Genomic DNA, 25,483 nt, shown 5'->3' on the forward strand with positions numbered 1-25,483 from the left:
CGATTATTTTTCTGTAGATATCACAAAGATTTGCAAATGCCCTAGAGACTAGACAGACACCTGTGTACAAGGTAAGGTTATTGATGTTACTTTACCCAGGAATAGTGTACTCATTGTATTACCATTACAATAATGTGCTTTTAACGACATTTTACTACTTTGGGAACTATTTTACTTCCTTTTGAACAAAACCACCAGAATTATTCAAATGTGTGGCAAAAGGGATAATTTATACTGTATATACAGTATACACATACATACATACAAATAGGTAACATTATGAATTCCTTTGGAATACCTTTTGCAAGAAGAGCTCTTTTCCCTGCACAACTACTACTGCACTGTAAAATACCAGTCTCATACTAAATTATGAATAATTATCAGCAATCATTTACAAAACACAGCTTTTGATTTTCCTACGAAAATATTTCTATTCAAGTCATTCCACAGTAGGAATTTGCTGGTCTACCATACGTTGTTTCCCCTCCCTACCATTCACTGAACAGGTTAAAATTTTTGCTTTAAGCTGTAAGGAGCTTTTAACTATATATGTATCTTTATTTGAAGGTTAGCATCTCCTAACAGCGAAAATTCACCAAAATGCATTTGTCTATGGGCATCAAAATTTTTTTGTTGCTTGATGCGGCACATAAAATTTTTTTTATCACGCCCATATGAATGCCATTTTTCACTAGTAACAAGTATTCTTTGCAATATTTTTGTGCTAGCTTATCTAGAATGAGCCCTAACTGGTCCAATAATGTGCCCCTTGGAACTCCATCACACCGGCACCTGTATAATAGAATAGAATAAGGAGCTACCACCTGGTCATGAGATGCTGGTAGCTCCAGGGTTCCCCTGCATTAATTGGACAGCAGCCCTCAATTTGGAATGAAAGGCAGGTAGGACTGAGCGGCTTTCAACATGATGTACTTCATTTATTAAAATGCAAAAGTTGTAGTGATCCATGTGACAGAAATGACATCACTAAGCTCTGGTTATAATTGATGATATCGCTAAGCATTATTTATAAGAATATGTTACAGAATGTTCATGGCTCTTGTGTATTATAATACTATAATCCCTTCTCTTTTACATTGTAAGATCTCTTGTACTGTTGCTTATCCCTAGGCAGTTGTAACAGCGTTTACAGTGTCTGTCTTTCTGTTGGTCTCTCTATGGGGCAAATTCACTAAAGCGCGAAGCGGCTAACGCTAGCGCAAATTTGCCAGTGTGATGTAATTTCGTTACTTTGCGATTTACTAACAGTTGATGGCGTAAATTCGCTAGTGAAGTGGATCTACTCTAGCGCTACTTCGTACCCTTATGCCAGGCGAAGTTGCGATATGGCGAAGGGACGTAACTACGCTAATTCACTAACTTGCGCATTTTACTGAACGTTACCTCTTGTGACAGACTTGACTTCGCCACCTCAGACCAGGTCGAAGTGCAATAGAGTAGATAGGACTTTCTTCAAAAAAAGTTGACATTTTTTATAAGTCCCTTTTTTAAGGGTGATAGGCTAAAAAAGATTGTAAATTTTTTTGGACTACCCTCCTTCCCCCCTATATTTCCTAGCATATGGCACCTAAATTATACAGTGGGCACATGTATAGGGCAAAATAACAACTCTGGTTTATTTTATGAAGGTTTCCCCGATTTGTGTAGTGTAATGTATTTGCTGCTACCCATACGTCTATTGTACTTTAACTTTGCACCGTATGCAGTCCAAAGTATGTATGAATAAATATACAAATATAAAATCTTTTTATTACATATAAACAGGATCTTCCATTTCCACATAATGATAAGTATAGAAGGCTCCCAGATGATAATGCAGGAAATTATTTTTGTATTTCCAAATAGGATCACTTCCATGGACATGTTTTCTCTGCAGATCTCAATAGTGAGTTACTTTTCACATGTCTTGTCTTCTAGATTATTCCCAGTGCTGAAGTCTTAATACAGGATCAGGGCCGGAACTAGGGGTAGGCAGAGTAGGCACGTGCCTAGGGTGCATAGCTGGGGGGGCGCCAGGCACGTACCTGCTCTGTCGCCCACCCCATTGTCCGGCCCTGTCTCTCCCCGACTGCCGTGTATATTTTTTTCTTAATTGTGCTTTTGCGCATGCGCGCCATAGCGTAGTTTCGCTCATGCGCGCCATAGCGCAGTTTTGCACATGCGCGCTATAGCGCCGTAACTCGCATGCGCACCAAAGCACACACTTAGCCGGCACCGTGGCCAGCCAGGTTGCCTAGGGTGCCTGGCTGGGTTGGCCCGGCTCTGTACAGGATCATGAGCTAAAATGCAACCATGTTCCTACTAAATGGAGGATGTGAGTTGCGGGTCAGAACATAGACTTTTTTGGTTGTCTAAAGAAAAAAACACCCCTCCCCCTCATTTTTCCACCCACCCTATCTCCCTAATAAGCAAACACAGCAAGTCATTTATAAAGATGGAAAATATATTTTAAGTTTATTAATGGTGGTTCAAGAGCTTCCATCGGGGACCGATGTTTCTTCTGGGGCCCAGTACCAGAGTGACAAATGGACCCCTAGATATATGCCCCTGTCCCTCCCCCCGATGGCTCTTGGTCTTGGTTCTTTAACGCCTTGATGCTAAGGAAAGAATGGTCAGAGTTAGACATGGATTCAATATGTTTATGATAATTCTGAAAAATGCTTATTATGGTATATGAGCAAAAAAAAAGAGCAATTTCCTTACTTCTCTGTAGGTGTTTTATGATGCTGTTTCTTATGCCACCCTCACCCCTGATGTTTGTAATAAATGGGTGATTAAGTAGCTGCCTTGCATTAGGTCTTCTTGCTGGTTGTTTTTGCAAGCACTCATCAATAAAGAAGTAGAAGTTATCACTCCTAGAAAATGAAATACAGACAAAATTATAAATGGTCATGTAATAAATATAATATTTAACTTCTCACTCTAAAAGTGATAATACAATCATAACACATCAGCACAGTCAAGTTCCCCAAATATCCCAAAGGTTACTCACCATCCGTCCCTTGTCAATGCTGGAGGAGGACCATAGATGACTTCTTTGATGAGCTTTTTGATGGGTAGTTGACTGTATGCTAGGTTGTAAGAGAATACAATATAAGAATCTGCTGACTAACAATACACTTATTCAATATTCACAAGATTATTTTATTATCGGGTTTACTTACGAAGATATCCTTCTGCCATTTTGATGGCTGTGATGCCCAAGGACCACACGTCAGCCTAGAAATAAGAATATTGGAAAAATGACAAGTATTAGAGAACAATAAATACAGGGCACATGAAAGAATTCCAGTTACAGATCATTCAGATATTACTGCTATCTATTCATAGATATCCTGATAGTCCTTCTATATTAAATGCAGAATAACACATAAATTAGAGAAATGACACTTTTTCCTAATATGCAACAATTCAAGGAGATACAACATATTCAACTTAAGGGGGGGTTATTTACTAAACTCCGAATGCAAAAATCACAAAAAATTCATGATTTTATTTTATTTATTTATTTTATTTTTTAATTTCTAAATTTATTAAACCCCAAGGATGGGAAAAGTCCAAACCTAAAAATTCGGCATATAAGACCTGTCGAGGTTGCATATAAGTCATTGGGAGACGTCCCAATGATTTTTTGATGTGCGTTGGATTTTTGGCAATACCCCAAAGTTTTCGGGCAAAATTATGAGTTTTTGGGTGAAAAAAACTAAAAAATCATGAAAATCTATTTTTCCCAAAAACAACATTTTCAGGTAAGTCTATTAATAAATAAGGCCAAAAAACCCATGCGAATTTGGTTGGAGTTGTTTTCAGAAAATATTGAGATAAATTCGGACATTGATAAATAAACCCCAAGGAGTTAAATATGGATGGATTCTGGAACTTTTGTTCCTTTCATATAGAATAAATATCACTCACTCACTTTGCATAACCCCTCTCATAACAGTGATATTTGTGAGTGAGAGATTACATGCAGTTCACCTGCATACATATTAAACAAGTTAAAATTAGCTCTAAAATAAAAAGGGAAAAGTGATAACAATACCTTATCGTCATATTCAGCCCCATTCTTATAATTACAGGCAAGAACTTCTGGTGCCATGTATTCAGTTGTTCCGGCAGGGCTGTTACTTTTTTTACCCATCGTGGCAAGGCTAAAATTAGCTGAAATTGCAAGAAGAATAAATATAAGTAAGAAGTATAATGTAAGAAGAAAAATATATGTGAATACAATGCATTTATGATTTTATTTATGCACACTTCCCATAAAGTTAAGATGCACATTTATCAAAGGTCATATTTCAAATTCATGTGAATTTTTTTTAAACTCCCATGAATTCCAATGAACTCGAAATTCGACCAATTAAAATTTGTTTTAAAAACTAAATTTTTGAAACTTGGGTGAATAGGATCGACCCGAAAACTCAATTCGAGTTTTTTCTCCAAAAAAACTTGAATGCCAGTAAGGCTGCAAACAACTCAGAATTGATCCCTGGACATCTCCCATTGACTCAAACAGCAATTTGGCAGGTTTTAGGTAGCGAATATTCAAATTCGAGCTCTTAAAGGGCCAGTGTATGATAAATTTCAAAAATCAAATCAAATTATTTTTGAAAAACTCAAATCCAATTTGAATAACTTCCTAGTCAAATTTGCAATTTTGACCATAAAATAACTTGAATTTTGAAATCGACCCTTGATAAAACTGTAAGTGTCACTTACCTATTTTTACATCTGCATCAGCTGTTAATATTATATTGTTGGGCGTCAGTTCATGATGGATGATTTTTTGTTTTCTTAGATGACACAGGCCCTGGGAAAATGAATTAAGCAAAGGAAAAATATAAATGTTTGTAAAGTTTTAATAAGTAATGATATTTCTATATTTGGTGGACAAATATGAAGAGGAGTAACGAGAAGGTTGATATACCTGTAGCACCTCCTTGCAGATGTATGAGATCCACCTTTCTCCTAAAGAGTGGTTTCTATTGGTGCGCATCAGATATTTAACCGATCCACCCTTAAATAGCTCGGTAACAATCTAGAACACAAAAAAAGACAATACGGTAAATACATTTGCTACAAAGCATATATATGGGTTGGCATGTTTGGTGCACAAAGGTTTAACCAATGTTAATAAACAATTACTTACCCAGAGTCCAGTGGGCTTTGCATAAAATGCCCCATAGAAGGTTACAATATTGTGGTGGCCAGAAACCTTTTCAAGGATGTTAATTTCTTTCTCGATGTCTTCTTTATTCTAGTGGCAAAGAGAAAACACCAGATTAAAAAGAATGGATACAATTATCATTTAAAATACAGCATGAAAATTTCACAGCTTTTGTTTTTCAATTTCGGAAATAAAACTAATTCTCAAAAAATAATTTAGCAACTTATTTTTTTAAGTTACATAGCAGATGAGTTTAGCAAAGAGAGGGACACCCATCAAGTTATGTAGTTATTTTTACTATTCTATGATGCCGGTATTGTTTTCGCTTGGGTTATATTTGTCCAATTACGCAGTGTATTTAATAAATCTGTGCAAAAGCTGGGAACATGTATAAAAACAAATTACCTCCACCTTCTTTATTATCTTGATGGCAATCTCTTGATGTTCTCTGATAAGCCATCCCTGTAACAAAAATAGAGAAAGGCTTATAATGACACAGTGATGTAGGGGGAATAACCAATTGGCAGAATTATGGCATCATGCAAAAGCATGACAAAGAATGTGACATATCAATCTCACCTTGCAAATAGAGGCAAAGTTGCCCTCTCTCATAGCCTTCTCCAGTATGACATATCGGTAAGGCTCCTAAAAAATAATATTTTAAATTCATGTTATTAAACTAAATTCACTAAACTAAAACTAAATAAATAATGAAATGCAGTTGGACAAATAACCTTTTCAACATGAAAGAAGGTGATGGGAAACTGGGGTAAGGTAGTTGGTCTGCTATAATGAAGTAAAACCATAAAAGTTCAGGTTTTGCATCTATGAGTTCCAGAACATTACTTTACAACTTCTGCTTACCGGGTATTTCTTTGCCAACTGATCTTTATCATCCTCCTGAGGAAGAGAAAAAAGGTTTTATCATATGATAAATATCATAAGGTTAAGCTTTAAAATGAATTTTTAAAGGACGTGGAAAGGTTAAATAACTGGAGTTGTACCAATATGTTAGGTAAAAGTTTAGCTTGGTTCTTACATTTAGAGGCCCATTTATCAAAGGTTGAATTTTGAATTCATGTTTTTTTAACTGTAATAAATTTGAATTTCCTCGAAAGTTATTTAAGAATTAAATTGATTATCTAATATTCGAATGAATTTTACCAGCTCGAAAACTCAATTCAAATTTGAATCTAAGTTGACAAAACTCGAATCAATTTTTTTCTCCGAAAAAAACTCGAATGTCAGGAAGGCTAGTAACATCTTCAAATTGGTCACTGTACCTCTCCCATTAACTTATACATGAACTCACAGGTTTAAGGTGGGGAATAGTCAAAATCATTTTTTTAAAGGGGCAAGGTTTGATAAATCTCAAAATTCTAATATGAATTTAAATTCAAATTTGAATTAAGTTTGGATTATTCACAATTTGAATTTGAGAGTTTTTTCCATTACAAAATTGGAAAATTCGAACTTTAAATTCGACCCTAATATATATAATGGATCCAATTGGCTATTAGGATTTGTGGAGTAGGGCCTGTATAGGAGGTTGGGTGATCTAGTAGGAAAGGGTTTCATTCTCCTTGGATTCTGAGAAAAAAAGATTTTATTAGGGTAGCAAAGCTCAAACCTTCTTAATAGCTGCAGGTTGTGCCTGCCTATTTGAACAGCGAGATGTTTCAGAGCTTTTCTTCTGCTGCTTTTCATCTTTAAAATTCTGCAATACAGAGGTGACTTTTGTCAAAAATCTATTTGAGGTGATTACATTATTTAAAAACACTTTATAATATTAACTCAGTTCTAATGCTAAAGTAAATATTATCTAGCATAATCTTATGCTGGGTTTGACATTTTATTATAATTTGAATTTAAGGGGCAGATTTATCAAGGGTCGAATTTCGAGGGTTAAAAAACTCTCGAATTCGACCCTCAAAGTAAAATCGTTCGAATTCAAATATTGAATTCGAATGATTTTAGCGCAAAAGGTTCGATCAAAATAAAAATCATTCAAAGGATTCGAACGATTTTAAGCGATCGATCAAATGATTTTTATTCGATCATAAAAAGTGCCCAAAACAATGTCCCCATAGGCTAACATTCAATTCGGTAGCTTTTATTTGGCAAAGTATTGAGTCGAAGGATTTTTTAAAGAGACAGTACTTCGATTATCGAATGGTAGAATGATTTTTACTTCAAATCATTCAAATCATTGGTTTCGATTGAATTTGATCGAATTTGACCAATTCGATGTTCGAAGTACCCAATAAATTACTTCGAAATTCGAATATTTTTGGATTCAAACTATTCACTCGAACTCTGCCCCAATTGTCTTATCTGTTCAAGATAAGATAAAATTCCTAGAATAAAGACTGCATACTGCAATGTAACATAAAAAATATATATTTTGTATTTATAATCTCTGTCATTTCTTTAATTATAGATGTGTAGTTATTGATTATTTTCTGCTTACTTGGAAGTGGCAGGTGGTGTTGTTTGATGTTTCTCCCTGCTCACTTAGTTGTTCTTCCTGGTTAGAAGAGAGAGAAGATGAAAAATACATATCTCATAGCTCCAATTAATGATATGTAGGGCAATCTGATGCTGGATTTGATATTTTATTATTATGTAATTGTCTTTTCTGGTTACCTCAGAAGTTTCTTCAGCAGGCTCTTCACTGCTGTTGGCCTGATTAAAAGAGAAAAAAATATTGTATAAGATAAACTCAGTTAAGAGGAAGAATGATAAAACCAATCTCTGTCATTTCATTAATTATAGTATTTTCTGCTTACTTGGAAGTGGCAGGAAGGGTTTTTGGATGTTTCATCCTGCTCACTTAGTTGTTCATCCTAATTAGAACAGAGAGAAGATGAAAATACATATCTCAAAGCTCCAATTAATGATATGTAGGGCAATCTGATGCTGGGTTTGATATTTTATTATAATTTAATTGTCTCTTCTGGTTACCTTCGATGTTTTTTCAGCAGGCCCTTCACTGCTGTTTTCCTGGTTAAAAGAGAAACATTATTGTATAAGATCAACTCAGTTCAGTAGAAAATATGATAAAACCAATTTCTGTCATTTCTTTAAGGGGATACTGTCATGGGAATTTTTTTTCCCCCAAAACGCATCAGTTAATAGTGCTGCTCCAGCAGAACTCTGCACTGAATCCATTTCTCAAAAGAGCAAACAGATTTTTTTATATTCAATCTTGAAATCTTACATGGGGCTAGACATTTTGTAAATTTTCCAGCTGCCCCTGGTCATGTGACTTGTGCCTGCACTTTAGGAGAGAAATACTTTCTGGCAGGCTGCTGTTTTTCCTTCTCAATGTAACTAAATGTGTCTTAGTGGGACATGGGTTTTTACTATTAAGTGCTGTTCTTAGATCTACCAGGCAGCTGTTATCTTGTGTTAGGGAGCTGTTATCTGGTTACCTTCCCATTGTTCTTTTGTTTGGCTGCTGGGGGGGAAAGGGAGGGGGTGATATCACTCCAACTTGCAGTACAGCAGTAAAGAGTGAATGAAGTTTATCAGAGCACAAGTCACAAGACTTGGGGCAGCTGGGAAATTGACAATATGTCTAGCCCCATGTCAGATTTGAAAATTGATTGTAAAAAAATCTGTTTGCTCTTTTGAGAGATGGAATTCAGTGCAGAATTCTGCTGGAGCAGCACTATTATAGTATTGTTATAGTTTTGTAATCATTGGTTCATTTTCTGCTTACTTGGAAGTGGCAGGTGGTGTTACTGGATGTTTCTTCCTGCTCACTTATTTGTTCTTCCTGGTTCCAAGAGAGAGAAGATGAAAATACATATCTCAAAGCTCCAATTAATGATATGTAGGGCAATCTGATGCTGGGTTTGGTTTATTATAATTTAATTGTCTTTTCTGGTTACCTCAGAAGTTTCTTCAGCAGGCTCTTCACTGCTGTTGTCCTGATTAAAAGAGAAAAAAATATTGTATAAGATCAACTCAGTTAAGAGAAAGAATGATAAAACCAATCTCTTTTATTTCTTTAATTATAGTATTTTCTGCTTACTTGTAAGTGGCAGGAAGGGTTGATGGATGTTTCATCCTGCTCACTTAGTTGTTCATCCTGGTTAGAACAGAGAGGAGATGAAAAATAAATATTTCACAGCTCAAAATAATGTTATATAGGGCAATCTGATGCTGGATTTGATATTTTATTATAATTGAATTGTCTTTTCTGGTTACCTTTGATGTTTCTTCAGCAGGCTCTTCACTGCTGTTTTCCTGATTAAAAGAGAAACATTATTATTATATAAAATCAACTTGGTTCAGTAGAAAATATGATAAAACCAATCTCTGTCATTTCTTTAATTATAGTTGTGTAGTTATTGATTATTTTCTGCTTACTTGCAAGTGGCAGGTGGTGTTGCTTGATGTTTCTCCCTGCTCACTTAGTTGTTCTTCCTGGTTAGAAGAGAGAGAAGATGAAAATACATATCTCCCAGCTCAAATTAATGATATGTAGGGCAATCTGATGCTGGATTTGATATTTTATTATAATTTAATTGTCTTTTCTGGTTACCTCAGAAGTTTCTTCAGCAGGCTCTTCACTGCTGTTTTCCTGGTTAAAAGAGAAAACATTATTGTATAAGAGCAACTCAGTTCAGGAGAAAGTATGATAAAACTAAACTCTGTCATTTCTTTTATTATAGATGTGTAATTATTGATTATTTTCTGCTTACTTGGAAGTGGCAGGAAGGGTTGTTGGGTGTTTCTCCCTGCTCACTTAGTTGTTCATCCTGGTTAGAACAGAAAGAAGATGAAAAATAAATATTTCACAGCTCAAATTAATGATATGTAGGGCAATCTAATGCTGGGTTTGATATTTTATTATAATTTTATTGTCTTTTCTGGTTACCTCAGATGTTTCTTCAGGAGGCTCTTTTCTGCCATTGTCCTAATTAAAAGAGATAACATTATTATATAAGATCAACTCAGTTCAGGAGAAAGTATGATAAAACTAATCTCTGTCATTTCTTTAATTATAGTTTTTAATTCATTGATTATTTCTATCCTGTTCTTCCTGGTATGAAGATGTACTGCTTACCTCTTCAATGCCCTTCTCAGGTTTTAGATCTAATTCCTTCTGAAAAAGTAAGAAAAAGGGATTAAACTCAGTCCAGTTAAACCTCTAGAATATAAACTGCATATTGAATGTAACACAAGAAAATTGCCAAGACAAAAGTGTAAATGCAAGAAAAAACCCAGTGACTTTAATGCATTTGAAGCGGGATAAAATAAAAAAAAGGTGCACATTTCAATGTTTTTTTGTGTAATTTTTGTTGTTTAGTGGCTTTTTTTTTTAGCAGTTCTGCAAATTAATCCCCAAAACACAAAAGATTCACTCGTTGCTATTAGGGGTTATTTACTAAAACTCAATTCTCATTTTTTATCAAAAACCAACCCCCATTCAGAAATTAACTAATAAATTCAGGTTGACAAAACAAAAAAAGAGCGTAAATTTGAATTGTGCAACTTTGCTAGTTTCTCGCCCAAAAAACAAATTTCAAGCAAAAACAGACATAAACATCCGAAAAATTTCGAGAACCATGAAGGCATAAAACATGTTTCAAAGGTTGAAGGGATCATCTGCCATTGACTTTTACAAAATGTCAACAGGTGTTAGCTGGAGTATTTTCAGATTCAAATTGTTAGCAGCTTCAGGGTATAATCTTGAAAAAATGTTTTTTTTTCTCTAAAAATTCCCTTAAAAACTTGACTAGAAAAATATGAGTTTTAGTAAATAACCCCTTAATGTGTGCTAATTCTTAAAGGGATACTGTCATGGGAAAACATGTTTTTTCAAAACGCATCAATTAATAGTGCTGCTTCACCTGAGTTCTGCACTGAAATCCATTTTTCAAAAGAGCAAACAGATTTTTGCTCAATTTCCCAGCTGCCCCAGTTATGTGATAAATTTCAATCACTCTTTACTGCTTTACTGCAAATTGGAGTGATATCACCCCCTCCCTTCCCCCCACTGAGCAGCCTAACAACAGAACAATGGGTAACAAGATAGCAGCTCCCTAACACAAGATAACAGCTGCCTGGAAGATCTAAGAACATAGTAAAAGCCAAGTCCCACTGAGACTGATTCATTTACATTAGGAGAAATAACAGCCTGCCAGAAAGTAATTCCATCCTAAAGTGCAGGCACAAGTCACATGACTGGGGAAGCTGGGAAACTGACAAAATGTCTAGCCCCATGTCAGATTTCAAAATTGAATATAAAAAAATCTGTTTGCTCTATTGAGAAATGGATTTCAGTGCAGAATTCTGCTGGAGCAGCACTATTAACTGATGGGTTTTGGAAAAAACATGTTTTTCCATGACAGTATCCCTTTAAGAACAAAACTTTGGTAATAATGGTAATAGTGGAAAGATGCCTGTCAGGAACAATGTTCTTTACAAATTAACAGTTAGGGGCAGATTTATCATCGGTAGAAGTGAAAATTAGAATGAAAAAAATTTGAATTTTGAGTGTACTTCCATTAGGGAACAGTCCAAATCCCAATATCGAAATTTATCATGTACTGTCTCTTCAAAAATTCAACTTTGACCATTCACCATCTAAAACCTGCTGAATTGCTGTTTTAGCCTATGGGGGACCTCCTAGAACAGGGGTGTCCAAACTTTTTACAACGAGGGCCAGATTTGGTGAGGTGAAAATGTGTGGGGGCAATTCAGCCTGACATTCTTTGACCCATTAACATCATTTAAATCATTAAAACAAGGAATCACGTAGCCCAGTGCCGGGCCAATCCGACCGGGGGCCCTAGACTTGGCCGGCCACCGTGCTCTCTCCATGCTCGCGCGGACACTCCCCTCCGGGTGTGTGCTCGAGTGCAGTGTGCACACATATGCGCAAAGCACCAGAGGGGAATGCAGGGGGAGCGCCGGAGGTGAGATGGAGGGGAATGCGGAGGAGAGGGAGGGGTGAGTGCAAGAGGGGAATGGAGAGGGAGTGGAAAGCATCGAAGGGGAGGAGAAAGAGCCGGCGGGGAGGGAGAGCAGTGAACATCTCCTACGGGTATGCAGAAGACAGGTACCTGCCCAGCCCCGCCTTTCATTGCACCCTAGGCAGGTGCCTCTTCAGCCTACCACTAGTTCCGGGCCCTGGCGTAGCCATAGCAATAAAATTTGGGCACATTAGTGAAATGGCCACTTGGTCCATACTGCTGCCTGTGTGCTGAAGGTGTTAGCAATAGACACGTACTGGCACATAGTTATGTGCCGCTCTCACATACTTCTTTAGTTCACAGTACAGGCATGTCAGTACGTCTGCCCAAATTTTACTGCTACGGCTAGGCGATGTCTGATTGCACTGTGCTGGCAGGCTGCATTATTATTAGTTTCATGATGGAGGCTGAGGGCCAGTGTAAATTAGAAAATGGGCCGCATTTGGCCCCCCGGGCCTGACTTTGGACATGCCTGCTGTAAAATGCCATAGAAAGTCACTATTTAGTGGGGAGCTGTTTTTGGGCCTCTGTGTACCTGTAATGCCAGGGCCTATTTTGACTCCCAGTCCAGACCTGTAGGTAACACTTAAAAACAATTGTTGTTGTTAGGCTAAGAGGTTTCCATTCAGGGTGGCACACACAATACCTCTGAACAGGCAAGAATATGGCAGGTGCACATTTTACATAAAGTATCTGGTGCTTCTGTATCAGACTTCCTGCCTTCAGCCTAATACCTCCTTGCCCCGGGCGTTAGCATGCTCAGTTTACTCCTCTTACCCCTTCCCTTCTCTGCTGTAATCTGAGCAGGGAGAGACTCAGGCAGGAAGTGATGTCACACCAAGCTAATATGGTAGCTGCTATCCTAAACAAACAGAGAGCTTCTAGAGCTTTTTATTTGGGTATGGTAAGACATTCTACAGCAGGGGTGCCCAAACTTTTTGCAACGAGGGTCAGATTTGATGAGGTGAAAATGTGTGGGGGCCGACCATTCAGCCCGACGTTCTGTGAACAATTAACATTAAATTACAGGAATCGAGTAGCCGTAGCAGTAATATTTGGGCACATTAGTGAAATGATCTGCCACTTGGTCTGTTGCTGCCCGTGTGCTGAAGGTGTTAGCAATAGACACGTACTGGAACGTAGTGAAGCAATACTTCTTTAGTTTACTGTACTGGTACGTCAGTCACCTTCAGGCCTAAAGAAGTATGTGAAAACAGCGTGTCTCTATGTTCCAGTACGTGTCTATTGCTAACACCTTCAGCACACAGGCAGCAGTATAGACCAAGTGGCAGATCATTTCACTAATGTGCCCAAATATTACTGCTATGGGATTCCTGATCGCACTGTGCTGGGGGGCCTCATTATTATTAATTTCATGATGGAGGCTGAGGGCCGGTGTAAATTTGAAAATGGGCCGCAATCAGCCCCCTGTCCGCACTTTGGACATGCCAGTCCTAGAACCTATTTGGAGTCAATCGGTGGACTTTGAAAAATCTAAGGTTTTTTATGGAAAAACTTTGATTCGTACGATTCGAATGTGCTATTACTTTGATTCATACAATTTGAATTCGATCAAAAATGGACCTATTTGGCCTAAAAAATTATAATCTTTTTTTTTAAATAAATTTCGGTTGGTTTTTTCAATTCAAAATTCGCCCCTTGATAAATCTGCCCCTTAAAGTCAACACAGGAATGTGAATAATAATAATGTATAATACCAACGCCGCTCCTACTTACCAGGCAGATTTCTTTGTCCTCTGGTTCTGGCTGGGGACAAGATAAAAAGGTTGTGTTACTTTATAAAATGAAATCAATTCAAGGCAAGTAACTGCTAAAGATATAATAATAATGCTATAGATTTAATTTTGAAAAATGTGCTTTTAATTCATGTGTATAAATAAATGCAGGGTCAATATAGGAATTTCTTCTGATATTAATTCAAAGGTGAAATCTCTTGAAAGGAAGGGAAAGCAGATTTAATTTTGTAAACATGACATGTTTATTAAAGTCAGATATAGCCAAAATGCAACTGGTGTCATACAGTAAGATAATCTTAGCAAAAGTTGAAAATAAAATGTAATAAAATGTACTTTGTACTTTGCAAAAATAGCAAAATACAATGAAACTACACTGAAATTACAGAAACTATGTGAACATTACTAACTCACTATAACTAAAAATTGCAAAGCACAGGGTAGCATTAAATATATGTAATATGTATGTACAAAATATACATACACACACACACATATACTGTATATATATATACCGTATATACTCGAGTATAAGCCAAATTTTCAGCATCCAAAATGTGCTGAAAAAGTCTACCTCGGCTTATACTCGAGTCAGCTGAGATTGCAGTCACTTTTAATCATTCCTATACTAACAGTTCGCTTGGGGAGAGACTGCAATATCACACAGCGCCCTCTGTTGGTTATATGAAAGAATAACAGTGCGTCTTCTGTTGGTTATATGAAAGAATAACAGTGACTGCAATATCACACAGCGCCATCTGTTGGTTATATGAAAGAATAACAGTGCACCCTCTGTTGGTTATATGAAAGAATAACAGTGACTGCAATATCACACAGCGCCATCTGTTGGTTATATGAAAGAATAACAGTGACTGCAATATCACATAGCACCCTCTGTTGGTTATATGAAAGAATAACAGTGCACCCTCTGTTGGTTATATGAAAGAATAACAGTGACTGCAATATCACACAGCGCCATCTGTTGGTTATATGAAAGAATAACAGTGTACCCTCTGTTGGTTGTATGAAAGATTAACAGTGACTGCAATATCACACAGCTCCCTCTGTTGGTTATATGAAAGATTAACAGTGATGGCAATATCACACAGCACATGGTAGTGGGACAGTGGGACAATGCACACAGTAATCCGTTTGGCAATTCTCTGTCACCATCAACTTTGCAAAGAAGTCCGGTTGATCGCTGGGGGGGTCACTTTGGCGGAATGTGCGCTACTTGGAGACAGGGCTGTAGTTGTGTCTAGGCTTATACGTTTTACCAGTTTTCGTAGGTAAAATGAGGTACCTCGGCTTATACTCGGGTCGGCTTATACTCGAGTATATACGGTATATATATTTGATACTTAGAAGACCAGTGGCGGAACTACCGGGGGAGCAGGGGGGTGCGAGCGGGCCAGGGCCCGCACCCCCTCAGGGCCCCCCGGCAGCCCATGCGCCATTGAAAATGTGGGCTGTAAGGAGGGGGATGGGGCCCGGCTGCGCGTCACGCACCAGGGCCCGCCCCCCTCTAGGATCGCTACTGTAGAAGACATAAGCATATGTTATATTTACTGGGTTGATTTCACAACCTTCTTAATTAGGAAACAGATTTAGAAGGGTTTCACCAAAAATATCTATTAAGGAATGTATCATAAATAGTCAATGTAATGCGTGATTTTGTAGTTTAATTTCAATAGGAGCTGGGTTTAAAAGTGGGGAAGGTGGCCATGATTATAGATCCAGGGCCGAGTCTGATTATTATTCAAAGGAGAAAGCAGAAAGGAGTTTATATTGATGCTTACCAAAGCGAGTATGTCAATGATCTCAACATGATTCTAGAGAAAAAGAAAAACATGTTTTATTACAAAAATAAATTAGCAAAATAGCAAACTAGAATTGTAAATAAAATGGTTTGAATAGCACAAATTGTGTTTTTTCATATAGTGCTTACCAAAACGTCTTCTTTGGGTGTTCCATTGCAGTGTTTCTAGAAAAGAATTGAAAAAACAAAGTGAGCAAATAGATAATGATACATATCTTGCCTCAGTTAAGTGAAATGTCTAAATACATAGATAAATATATAAGTATAAATTATTATAAACTATTGATAGCGCTCTCTATGTAAAAGTAAAAGAATCACATTTTATATACATTTTTGAATATTCATAAGACCATGCTATTGAATCATACAGCCTTTTATATTGTCTGTGAATATTTGCATTGAAGTAAATGGTGCGCTGGTTCCATATTGCCCTATGCAGCTAATTAATTCTCAATCCACTTCTATTCCTTAACAATTTGCCAGTGGAAATCTGCTATAATGCAATATATTATATGGCAAGGCAATTCTATGAAAAGAATGAACGACATGTGTGATATTATAGTAAAATGAATGAAATCCCTACCTTTCGAGAGAAAGTAAAACATCTACAGATGGAACGCCACATTTTGGAAATTCTTTCTATGGAGACAAAAAGGAATATCAAGTTAGCAATAGTATGTTTTATGCAGATTCCAGGTGTGTGTGTATATATATATACTGAAGTACTCACATGACATGTGCAAAGAGGACCACAACCCTAACCTGGGTGCTGGTCAAATAAAAATAATTATAGAGACAGAGTACCACACACACTTGGGGGCAGATTTATCAAGGGTCGAATTTCTAAGTGATAAATACTTCGAAATTCGACTTCGAATATTGAAGCCAAAGTATTTTTCACCAAATTTGGCCATCATACGATCGAAGTAAAATCGTTCGTTCGAACGATTAGATCACTCGAATCGAACGATTTTCACGTACGATCGAACAATTTTAGCGTACAATCGAACGATTTTTGTAAATGTGTAAAGACTTAGAAAAATGGTCTAGAAGGTCCCCATAGGCTAACATAGCACTTCAGCAGGTTTAATTTGGCGAAGTATTGAAGTCGAAGTTTTTTTAAAGAGACAGTACTTCGATTATCAAATGGTTGAATATTTGAACAATTTTACTTCGAATGGAATTAGAAGTCGTAGTAGCCTATTTTTTTTAACTTCGAAAATTCACTCGAACCTTAGTAAATCTGTCCCTTGGACTTAATATAAAGGAAAGATTCATTATAAAAAAATAATTTTTGTACTAAAACTTTTTTCTTGATATTAAGTCCCAGTATGTGCGGTACTTTCTCTCTCTCTCTCTTTCTCTCTCTCTTGCTCTATATATCATTATATATAACCCTTATTGGAAGCAACACAATCATATTGTGTTTATTTAGGAGCAGATTTATCAAGGGTCGAATTGAAGATTTGAATTTTTAAATTTGAATTTTTAAATTTGAATTTTGAGTTTATTTTAGTGTAATTCAACTAGTGAATAGTCCAAATACAATTTGAAATAAAATAAAAAATTGAAATTCGAATTTTGAAATTTATCATGTACTGTCCCTTTAAGAATTCAAATTGGACTATTCACCATCTAAAACCTCCCAAATTGGTGTTTTAGCCTATGGGAGACCTCCTACAATCAATTTGGAGTAATTTGGAGGACTTTTGGAAAAAAATAAAAAACTAATTTTTTTTTTGAGTGAAAACCCTTGAATCAAATTTGATTTGAATTTGCAGCTTGATCCTATTCACCCGTAAAAAAAACAATTTTTTGATAAAATTCTATTTTTTTTTCGAATTTCAAATTTATGGGAGTTGATGGGAGTTTTTAGAAACTCTCATAAAAACGAAATTCGACCCTTGATAAATCTGCCCCTAAATGTTTAAATTAATTTTTAAGTAGTATGAAGATCCAAATTACAGAAAGATGTTATCTGGAAAACCCCAGGTGCCAAGCATTCAGGATTATAGGTCCCATAACTATATATAAATGTACACTGGGACTATTATACTATAATGCATCTATATACTATAAATACCAGGTCACAAATGGTGACCTTTCTTTTGGTTTGTTACCCTTAATAAACATGACTGTTTCACATTGGGTATCAAATAAAATCATTTTGATTTATAACTCCTCCTATATATGTATGTAATATGAGTAAATGTCATTATAGCATGCATATTATATTATAAATTAGCCTAGGAAATTGTACAATTAAATGAATACAGTATCAGCATAGGGTTGGCACAATTGTTATATGTAGGGCCAAGTACAAGCTCTCATATTCCCCACGCCACTAGTAGTCTCTCAGTTCACACAGTACCAGTGTTAAAATTTTAATTTTTGCTTATTTTCCCACCCAGATTTCCTCTGCTCCACTCACATCAGTTGCCTGATCAAGAATGAGACAGTCAAGGCTGCTGTTAGAGATTTTGACTGTGTCTATTATGACATCACAATGATATCACATGTGCAGTCCATGGTCACAATGTGAGTTAAAGTGCCCATTATGACGTCACATTAATATTAAATGCAGCACAAATGTTAAAGGAACTGCAATGCTGAAAATGTAAATGTCTTAAAGTAATGAAATTATATTGGATTGTTGTCCGGAACTGATAAAATGATGTTGTATTTGCTTCAGAAAGGCTACTATAGTTTATATAAATAAGCTGCTGTGTAGCTATATGATTCTCAAGCAAACACACCAGTGTAGAGCAACAAAACATCATATTTAATTGACTTTAATTTCTTGGTGTTACTGTTCCTTTAATGGAAATTGTATTTATTCTCACTAAGAGGTTGTACCATCATATGTGCAGCCAATGGGTGAATATGTGGATTAGCAATTAGATACTGATTGGTGGGCAGGTATAAAATAATGTCGGTTATGTTTGTTCCAAATACGTTTAAAATGTGTGTTTTTATAGGGCATGAATGCTTAGTATAGGGAACAGCATAATATATCTGTAGAAGGAACGGTGCCATCATTGTACAAATAATATATCACTGCAGAGACTACCCAGTAGTCATTTATAGAGTATAGGGAAGGCTTGTACCTGATATTAACTGAACTAGCTGATAGCAAAGCAATTAATTGCATAGGAAGAAATAATCATTTACATGAATAAGATATCAGCATAGGGAATGGCGTGAGTATTGGAGGAGCAAGTACAACATCCCAGTTCAAAGTTAAATTCCCACATTCAAAAACATATTCATCATATTCCACAAACCACTAACAGTCTCTAAGCCCACACAGTACCATTATAAAATGACTATTTTTGCTAATTTACCCAACCAAATATGCTGAGCTCCACTCACCTCAGTTTCCTGATCAAGAATGAGTCATTCTGGGCTGCTGCTAGACACCTTGACTGCGTCCATTATGACATCATGACAGTCACATGTGCAGTCCATTATGACATCACCACAGCGACATGTGCAGTCCATTATGACCACAATGACACGTCACATGTGCAGCTCATGTGAGAATGTGGCTTAGCAAGTTACATATGATTGGATGGCAGTTATAAACTAATGCAGATGTCTGTGTTGGAGTGATTACAAATTACGCTACAGTTTAAAATTTAGGGGCAGATCTATCAGAATAAAATATTAGAGCTCACCACAAAAATATTCTCCCACTTTCTATTTATTCCTATGGGATTCTTAAATGTGTATTTGTCCGTAGGTGATTTATCAGTCATTGTGATCACAGTGATATAATAAGACACATTCAATTTGATAAGAAAAGCTCATTTTATGGTTTAACGTGAAACCTTATGGGCGAGATTCAGTTCAAATTGAAGGAATATGGAATTCGATTCAAAGTTTTTCCCAAAAAAACGTCGACTTTTCAAAGTCCACCAATTGACTCCAAATAGGTTCTAGGAGGTCCCCCATAGGCTAAAACAGCAATTCGGCAGGTTTTAGATGGCGAATGGTCAAAGAGACAGTACATGATACATTTTCATATTTGAATTTTCGTTTTTTTTTTTCAAATTCGAATCAAATTTAGACTATTCCCTAGTCAAGGTACACAAATATAGATATTATTTTCTGTGGGGTCCAGTAATATCTAGTTCCAGCACTGAGGTAGACTGTAAGCTCTTTGTGACAAGGGTCTCATTCCAACTTTGTATTAAAACCCCTAGGGGCAAATTCACTAAGATTCGTAGTTGCGCCAGGCGTAACTTCGCCGCACTTCGCCGCACTTCGCCAGGCGTAGTTTCGCTTCGCAAATTCACTAAAATCCGAAGTTGCGCTCAGGGGTAGCGTAAGGTTGCGAAGTTGCGCTAGCGTTGATTCGCTAAGTAAAGCGAAGTTACGCTAGCGAAGGCTAATTTGCATACGGCGCGAAATTCAAATTTCAATGGAGGAATACGTATCAGCACTACAAATGGCTAGAAAACCTTCAAATCATCAAATAAAAATTTTATTTTGCCCTACACATGTGCCCACTGTATAGTTAAGTTGCCATGAGTCACGAAATGTAGGGGGGAAGGAGGGGAGCCCCAAAAAAATTTTCGTTCTTTTTCAGCCTATCACCCATAATGTAGAAAACACGCCAGCGTTTTTTGGGACTTAGAAAAATGTTTGACTTTTTTTTTAAACAATCCCTATCTACTCTATTGCGCTTCGCCAGGTCTGAGGTGGCGAAGGAAGTCTAGCGTAAAAGGTAGCGTTCAGTACACTGCGCGCTTTAGTGAATTTGCGTAGTTACGTCGCTAACGAAACTACGCCAGCGTTCGTTAGTGAATTTGCGCAGTAACGAAAATGACAAACTCTAGCGAAGTAACGCTAGCGTTCGGCGCTTCGGCGCTTAGTGAATTTGCCCCCTAGTATTTCTTATCCCTATTAGTTTATGCCTTTTAGAATACTTGTGTTATTTGTGTGTATTTGTGGTGCTATATATAAATACAAATAACAGATGTGTAATCCACGATACAATGTGCAAAAACATGCAATGTGCAAAAACTATAAACATGTACTGCAATGAATGCTGTTGTGCAAGAAAATGTGGTTTATTGACATGTCTCAGGAATCAGTACAATATTTTTAATTTTATAATAAAAATACAAGGATTTGTCATTTTTAAATGAAATGCTTGCAGTGTTATTTTAATGGTCCCTGCTGCAGTTAGCTGCAAATCGCAAAACGTTTATTCTGGACTGATTTCATTAAATGTTAGGGGCAGATTCACTAAGGGTCGAATTTCGAAGTTAAAAATACTTTGAAATTCGACCCTCGAATTGAAATCCTTCGACTTCGAATATCGAAGTCGAAGGATTTAGCGCTAAACGTTCGTTCGATCGATCGAAGGATTTTTCGTTCGATCGAACGATTAAATCCTTCGAATCGAACGATTCGAAGGATTTTAATCCAACGATCGAAGGAAAATCCTTCGATCAAAAAAAGTTTAGCAAGCCTATGGGGACCTTCCCCATAGGCTAACATTGACTTCGGTAGGTTTTATCTGCCGAAGTAGGGGGTCGAAGTTTTTTTAAAGGGAAAGTACTTAGACTATCAAATGGTCGAATAGTCGAACGATTTTTCGTTCGATTCGTTAGAATTCGAACGAATTTAACCAATTCGATGGTCGAAGTACCCAAAAAATACTTCGAAATTCAAATTTTTTTCATTCGAATCCTTCACTCGAGCTTAGTGAATCGGCCCCTTAATATCTATACAGATTGTATATGCTGAGTTCTGAGTGAATTGCATGTGTAAAACTTTGCCTGGCAATAGGGCACTATTGTGCAAACTTTTCCTTGTGAGGCAACTTCAGAAGGCCTTCTGAAAACGCAGCGCCGCGTGTGCTTTAGCGCAGGTGACTTTTCATTATAGTGGATGGGAAGACACGCAAAGGCAGTTCGAGGATATTGTCGCCCATAGGAAGAGGCGACTAAATCTCCCCGAATCTCCTCGTGTGGACTAACCCTAAAGCCTATGGGGCAGATTTACTAAAGTGGCCATCATTAGTGAAAATCCAATCCGCAAGAACATTGCCAATTTACTAACAGGCGTAGAGGACAATTCACTAGCAAAAGAGACCATCGCTAACGTAGATTCGTGCCCTATTGCCAGGCAAATTTTCGCTTAGGCGAATGATCATTACTCCGCAAATTTTACAGATCGTTACCCCCTCCTCAAATTTTACAGAACATTAACCCTTTCACCAGAGTTTCCTATACTACCTTAGACCTGGCGAACTGATAAGATGAAGCTACATCCTCCTCAATCTCACGTCACTGACATCATATCCTATATTCCGAAAATTCATAAAGGTTGTAAAAAATGCTGGTGTATTTCATATTTTAAAGCCAGATTGCCTTCAAAAGTTCTAACTATTAAAAATGTTTTGGTTTTTTTTCAACTATTTCAGGGGCATGCCACATTTGTTTTAGGGTAAGCTCATGTCTAGGGCATTAGAGGATCTCTTTTGTCTTTATTTTGCTTCCGTGGATATTTTTAATAAGTGGCCACTTCAAATATTTACACCAACATCACTAATAAAGACTTCCATACGGCCTATATGTACCCACCCTATTCAAATTGACCTAAGCGTAAGAGTTATAACGAAGCTTCGCTAGGCAGAAACGAAAACAAGCGAAAGTTCTATGAAAGGCATTTACGTAATAATCAAGAAATAAATATATTTTCATTGGACTTTTTTGCAAAAGATGTTAGAATAGGGTTTGTAGAAAATATTTCCATATGATGCCCATGCCTGATATTTTACTCATGGAAGACAATATTATTTTTATCACATAGCTTTTCATTGTGAATGCAAAACTCAGATTGCCTTCAGTTTTGCCCAGATAAGAAATTCTGTAAAAGAGTATATTTTGCAAACAGACAGTTTGTTCAGATGTACAGCCCAGTTCATAATCAATGAAACGAGTGTGGGTTTTTATAGTTTGGTTTCTGCTGGAAAGGTCTTATTTTTGAAACTCTCTATAGACCCCATTCAAATAAGGGGTTTGGCATATTCATGTTTACACTGTCTAAAGGGACCAAAAGTTGAAAATAATTCAGGAGTCAGTGGTGGCAGAACAGGTGCCATTGGGTGCTGCTTTTGAAACGCTTTTGAAATGCTTGTCAACTGTGAACGTTTCCATTAATTAAATTAGTCCCTTCATTTGTCAGATTATTGCGACTAGTTCCGGCCTGGTCAGGTATAAAAATATGTGTTTGTGAAGGATTGAATTTGATGGGCTGTTTTGCCATCTCTGTATCCCCGCTGTATTTATAAACCAGACAAAGAATAATAGTATTTATTGCAATCAAAATAGTCGTTCATCCTTTAGGGCCCTCCTAGCCAGAGGTTAAGATTAGGCAAAGGTTATACAGTATGATTTCTAAGCATTAGCAAACACCCAGGATGCACATACATGTTAATGTTTTCTGTTGACCATCATCTTAGATAATGAGGGCCTTGCCAGATATTTGGAACAAAATATGAGCATACTTCAATGAACATTGTGAAGACAGACTATCTGATACAATAGTAAAATAGTCATAGGATGGGACTAAAAAATAAGATTTTTGAAAAATGATTTCTATGGCTATTTGGGTAGATGTAATGCTTTGTTGTCCCTCCAATAGATGTTCCTGACATACTAGAGTTTGTATGGGTTGTTTCTCAAGACTATTTTGGCTCATTTTTAATTGTATGATCTTTGCCAGAGAATGGCCGTTGCAAACCCTTTCAGAGCTATTATTTTTTAATATATACAAATTAATTGACCCCTTCCTCACAATTCCTGGCCTGCTGTTATAGTCTGGATAACAGCAGCATCCCCCCCCCCAGTGCAGATCTGGATGACCTAACTTGGTTTTCCAAGTATTTATCTGTCTACCTTCTGCTTGTTCTTTGATTAAAAGGTGGGGGTTGTAATGGTTTTTGCACATGCCTTATCGATGCTGACAGGCTAAACCTCTGTAAAACTCTTCCATGCCTTAGTTCTACTCAATGATCAGTAATTAGTAATAATAAGTTATTAAATTATCTGTTTTCTAGAGTTTTAAAATGCCACATACTCCTTCCTGAACAAGAAAAACTATGTCATTCATCGTCATGTTTTCTTCTTTTGCTTTTATCTCTTCCATGCCTGTAGAATTCTGCCATTTTAACAACACCCCACCTATTCAGTTTCATACATTTGCCATGGAGGTTTGCTAAGTTAATGATATTCAAATACTTTAGTATTAGAGGATAGCTCTGGCGCTGTAAATGCAGGCGTTGCATGATCCAAATTATCGGAGCCAGATTACACTGGTTTATGATTAGAGATTGGCAGAATTAAATGAAACTGTGATTGGCAGAGAAGGAATGAGTTAAGGCAATGGAAAGCTGGGCTGGGGTTGGAGAAAGAGACAGATTTAATGTCAAGGCAAGAATCAGTTCATTTCCTTATCTCCTGAGCAGGTAGAAACACTCCCTCCTTTTTTTGTTTATTTTGTGAAAATGTCAGGGGTTTCTCTTCTTTATATTCTCATATCTATTAATAACCGAATGTGGATGTTTTCCTGTAGGTTATATCGTGGCTTTAGTACTGTTATACAGTATAAACACGAGAGTCTGCATTGTATTGATTCATGTTAAATAAATGTCAAATGCTTGATCCAGGGAATGTTTCCAATCACCATGGGTGTCAGGAAGAAATGTTTTCTTGAGGCATAATTGGCATGGCTTCAGGCTGGGTTATTGCCTTCCTCTGGATCAAAACAGTGGATATAAGCAGTGTTGGACTGGGGTACCTGGGGTCCACCAGAGAACTTCAGCTCCAGGGCCCACAAAATGTATAACTCACCCAACCCACCCCACCATGGCCTAGGTGCTCTCCCACTTGCCAAAGCATTTTTAAAATTCGGGCCTACCTTTCCACTGCTTATGTCTCTGATCCTTGGACATCTTCTTTTTTCTCTAAATGTATTTTTCTTCTCAGCTCTTTTCCTGTCAGCTTGTCTGTGTTTCTTCTTGTCTACTTTCTGTCCTTCCTTGCTGCCAACTTATTCCTCATTTCTCTTGTGAATTTCCTGATGTGCCTTCCCTTTCTCTTGGCCAGTCTATATTTCCCCATATGCTCGTCTCTGTTCCTATTCCTTTCTGCATATCTGCCATCCTTTCCTCTGTCCCCCCCCCACATGTACAAAACTTACCAATTACTTATGTCCATTCCGTTCCTGTAACCAACCCCACCTGACAGTCTCTTCTATTTTACCCCTTCGAAACTCCCCCAATGTTCCTTGCTTGCCTCCTTTACAGTTCCAGCAGCTACCAGAAAATTCATCTAGCTACTCATAACCTGTCACCATGCTGACCGTACCTTCTCTCACTGGACATGCGCCTGATTTGATGTGTGGCAATACCAGCCGTAGATCAAGCAGAGGAAGCATCCACAGGCAGAGTTTCTTTTCTGTTTGCGCACATGCATTTTAACAGAGCCACCAGTAACTACGGCGTCAGGCCCGGGTGCAGACCGAGTAGCCGGACCCCCGACCCCCCCTCCTTAAGTGGTTTTGTTAGCACCTATGCGCTAGTGCAAACTGCTGGCAGGCCAGCAGGGGGTGCGGGCCCTGGTACACTTGCACCCTGTGCTCCCCTGCCACACACAATGTAGCCGACTTCAGGTACCTGGTTCTGGTTTCAGCCCTGGTTACTGTACTAACTCTATTG

General features: G+C 37.3%; 1 protein-coding gene across 1 annotated transcript in view; it reads right to left on the reverse strand.

Annotated features, from left to right (window-relative positions):
- LOC108697251 (vomeronasal type-2 receptor 26) overlaps positions 1 to 19,251 on the reverse strand; it is a 35,691-nt gene extending 16,440 nt beyond the window's left edge. Inside the window, exons 1-28 of the mRNA XM_018227159.2 lie at positions 19,171 to 19,251; positions 15,880 to 15,915; positions 15,731 to 15,763; positions 13,915 to 13,944; positions 10,266 to 10,304; positions 10,077 to 10,115; positions 9,901 to 9,957; positions 9,741 to 9,779; positions 9,566 to 9,622; positions 9,404 to 9,442; positions 9,228 to 9,284; positions 9,085 to 9,123; positions 8,913 to 8,969; positions 8,153 to 8,191; positions 7,978 to 8,034; positions 7,835 to 7,873; positions 7,659 to 7,715; positions 6,819 to 6,905; positions 6,053 to 6,088; positions 5,768 to 5,833; positions 5,594 to 5,650; positions 5,171 to 5,278; positions 4,949 to 5,059; positions 4,741 to 4,831; positions 4,064 to 4,182; positions 3,186 to 3,240; positions 3,014 to 3,092; positions 2,770 to 2,876 (exon numbers count right to left, since the gene is read on the reverse strand). Coding sequence (XP_018082648.2) covers positions 2,770 to 2,876; positions 3,014 to 3,092; positions 3,186 to 3,240; positions 4,064 to 4,182; positions 4,741 to 4,831; positions 4,949 to 5,059; positions 5,171 to 5,278; positions 5,594 to 5,650; positions 5,768 to 5,833; positions 6,053 to 6,088; positions 6,819 to 6,905; positions 7,659 to 7,715; positions 7,835 to 7,873; positions 7,978 to 8,034; positions 8,153 to 8,191; positions 8,913 to 8,969; positions 9,085 to 9,123; positions 9,228 to 9,284; positions 9,404 to 9,442; positions 9,566 to 9,622; positions 9,741 to 9,779; positions 9,901 to 9,957; positions 10,077 to 10,115; positions 10,266 to 10,304; positions 13,915 to 13,944; positions 15,731 to 15,763; positions 15,880 to 15,915; positions 19,171 to 19,251 — 1,711 coding nt within the window. The remainder of the gene's footprint in view (positions 1 to 2,769; positions 2,877 to 3,013; positions 3,093 to 3,185; positions 3,241 to 4,063; positions 4,183 to 4,740; positions 4,832 to 4,948; positions 5,060 to 5,170; positions 5,279 to 5,593; positions 5,651 to 5,767; positions 5,834 to 6,052; positions 6,089 to 6,818; positions 6,906 to 7,658; positions 7,716 to 7,834; positions 7,874 to 7,977; positions 8,035 to 8,152; positions 8,192 to 8,912; positions 8,970 to 9,084; positions 9,124 to 9,227; positions 9,285 to 9,403; positions 9,443 to 9,565; positions 9,623 to 9,740; positions 9,780 to 9,900; positions 9,958 to 10,076; positions 10,116 to 10,265; positions 10,305 to 13,914; positions 13,945 to 15,730; positions 15,764 to 15,879; positions 15,916 to 19,170) is intronic.
- Positions 19,252 to 25,483: the final 6,232 nt, after the last annotated feature.

Source organism: Xenopus laevis, chromosome 7S (assembly GCF_017654675.1).
Source record: "Xenopus laevis strain J_2021 chromosome 7S, Xenopus_laevis_v10.1, whole genome shotgun sequence".
Taxonomy (NCBI): Eukaryota; Metazoa; Chordata; class Amphibia; order Anura; family Pipidae; genus Xenopus; species Xenopus laevis.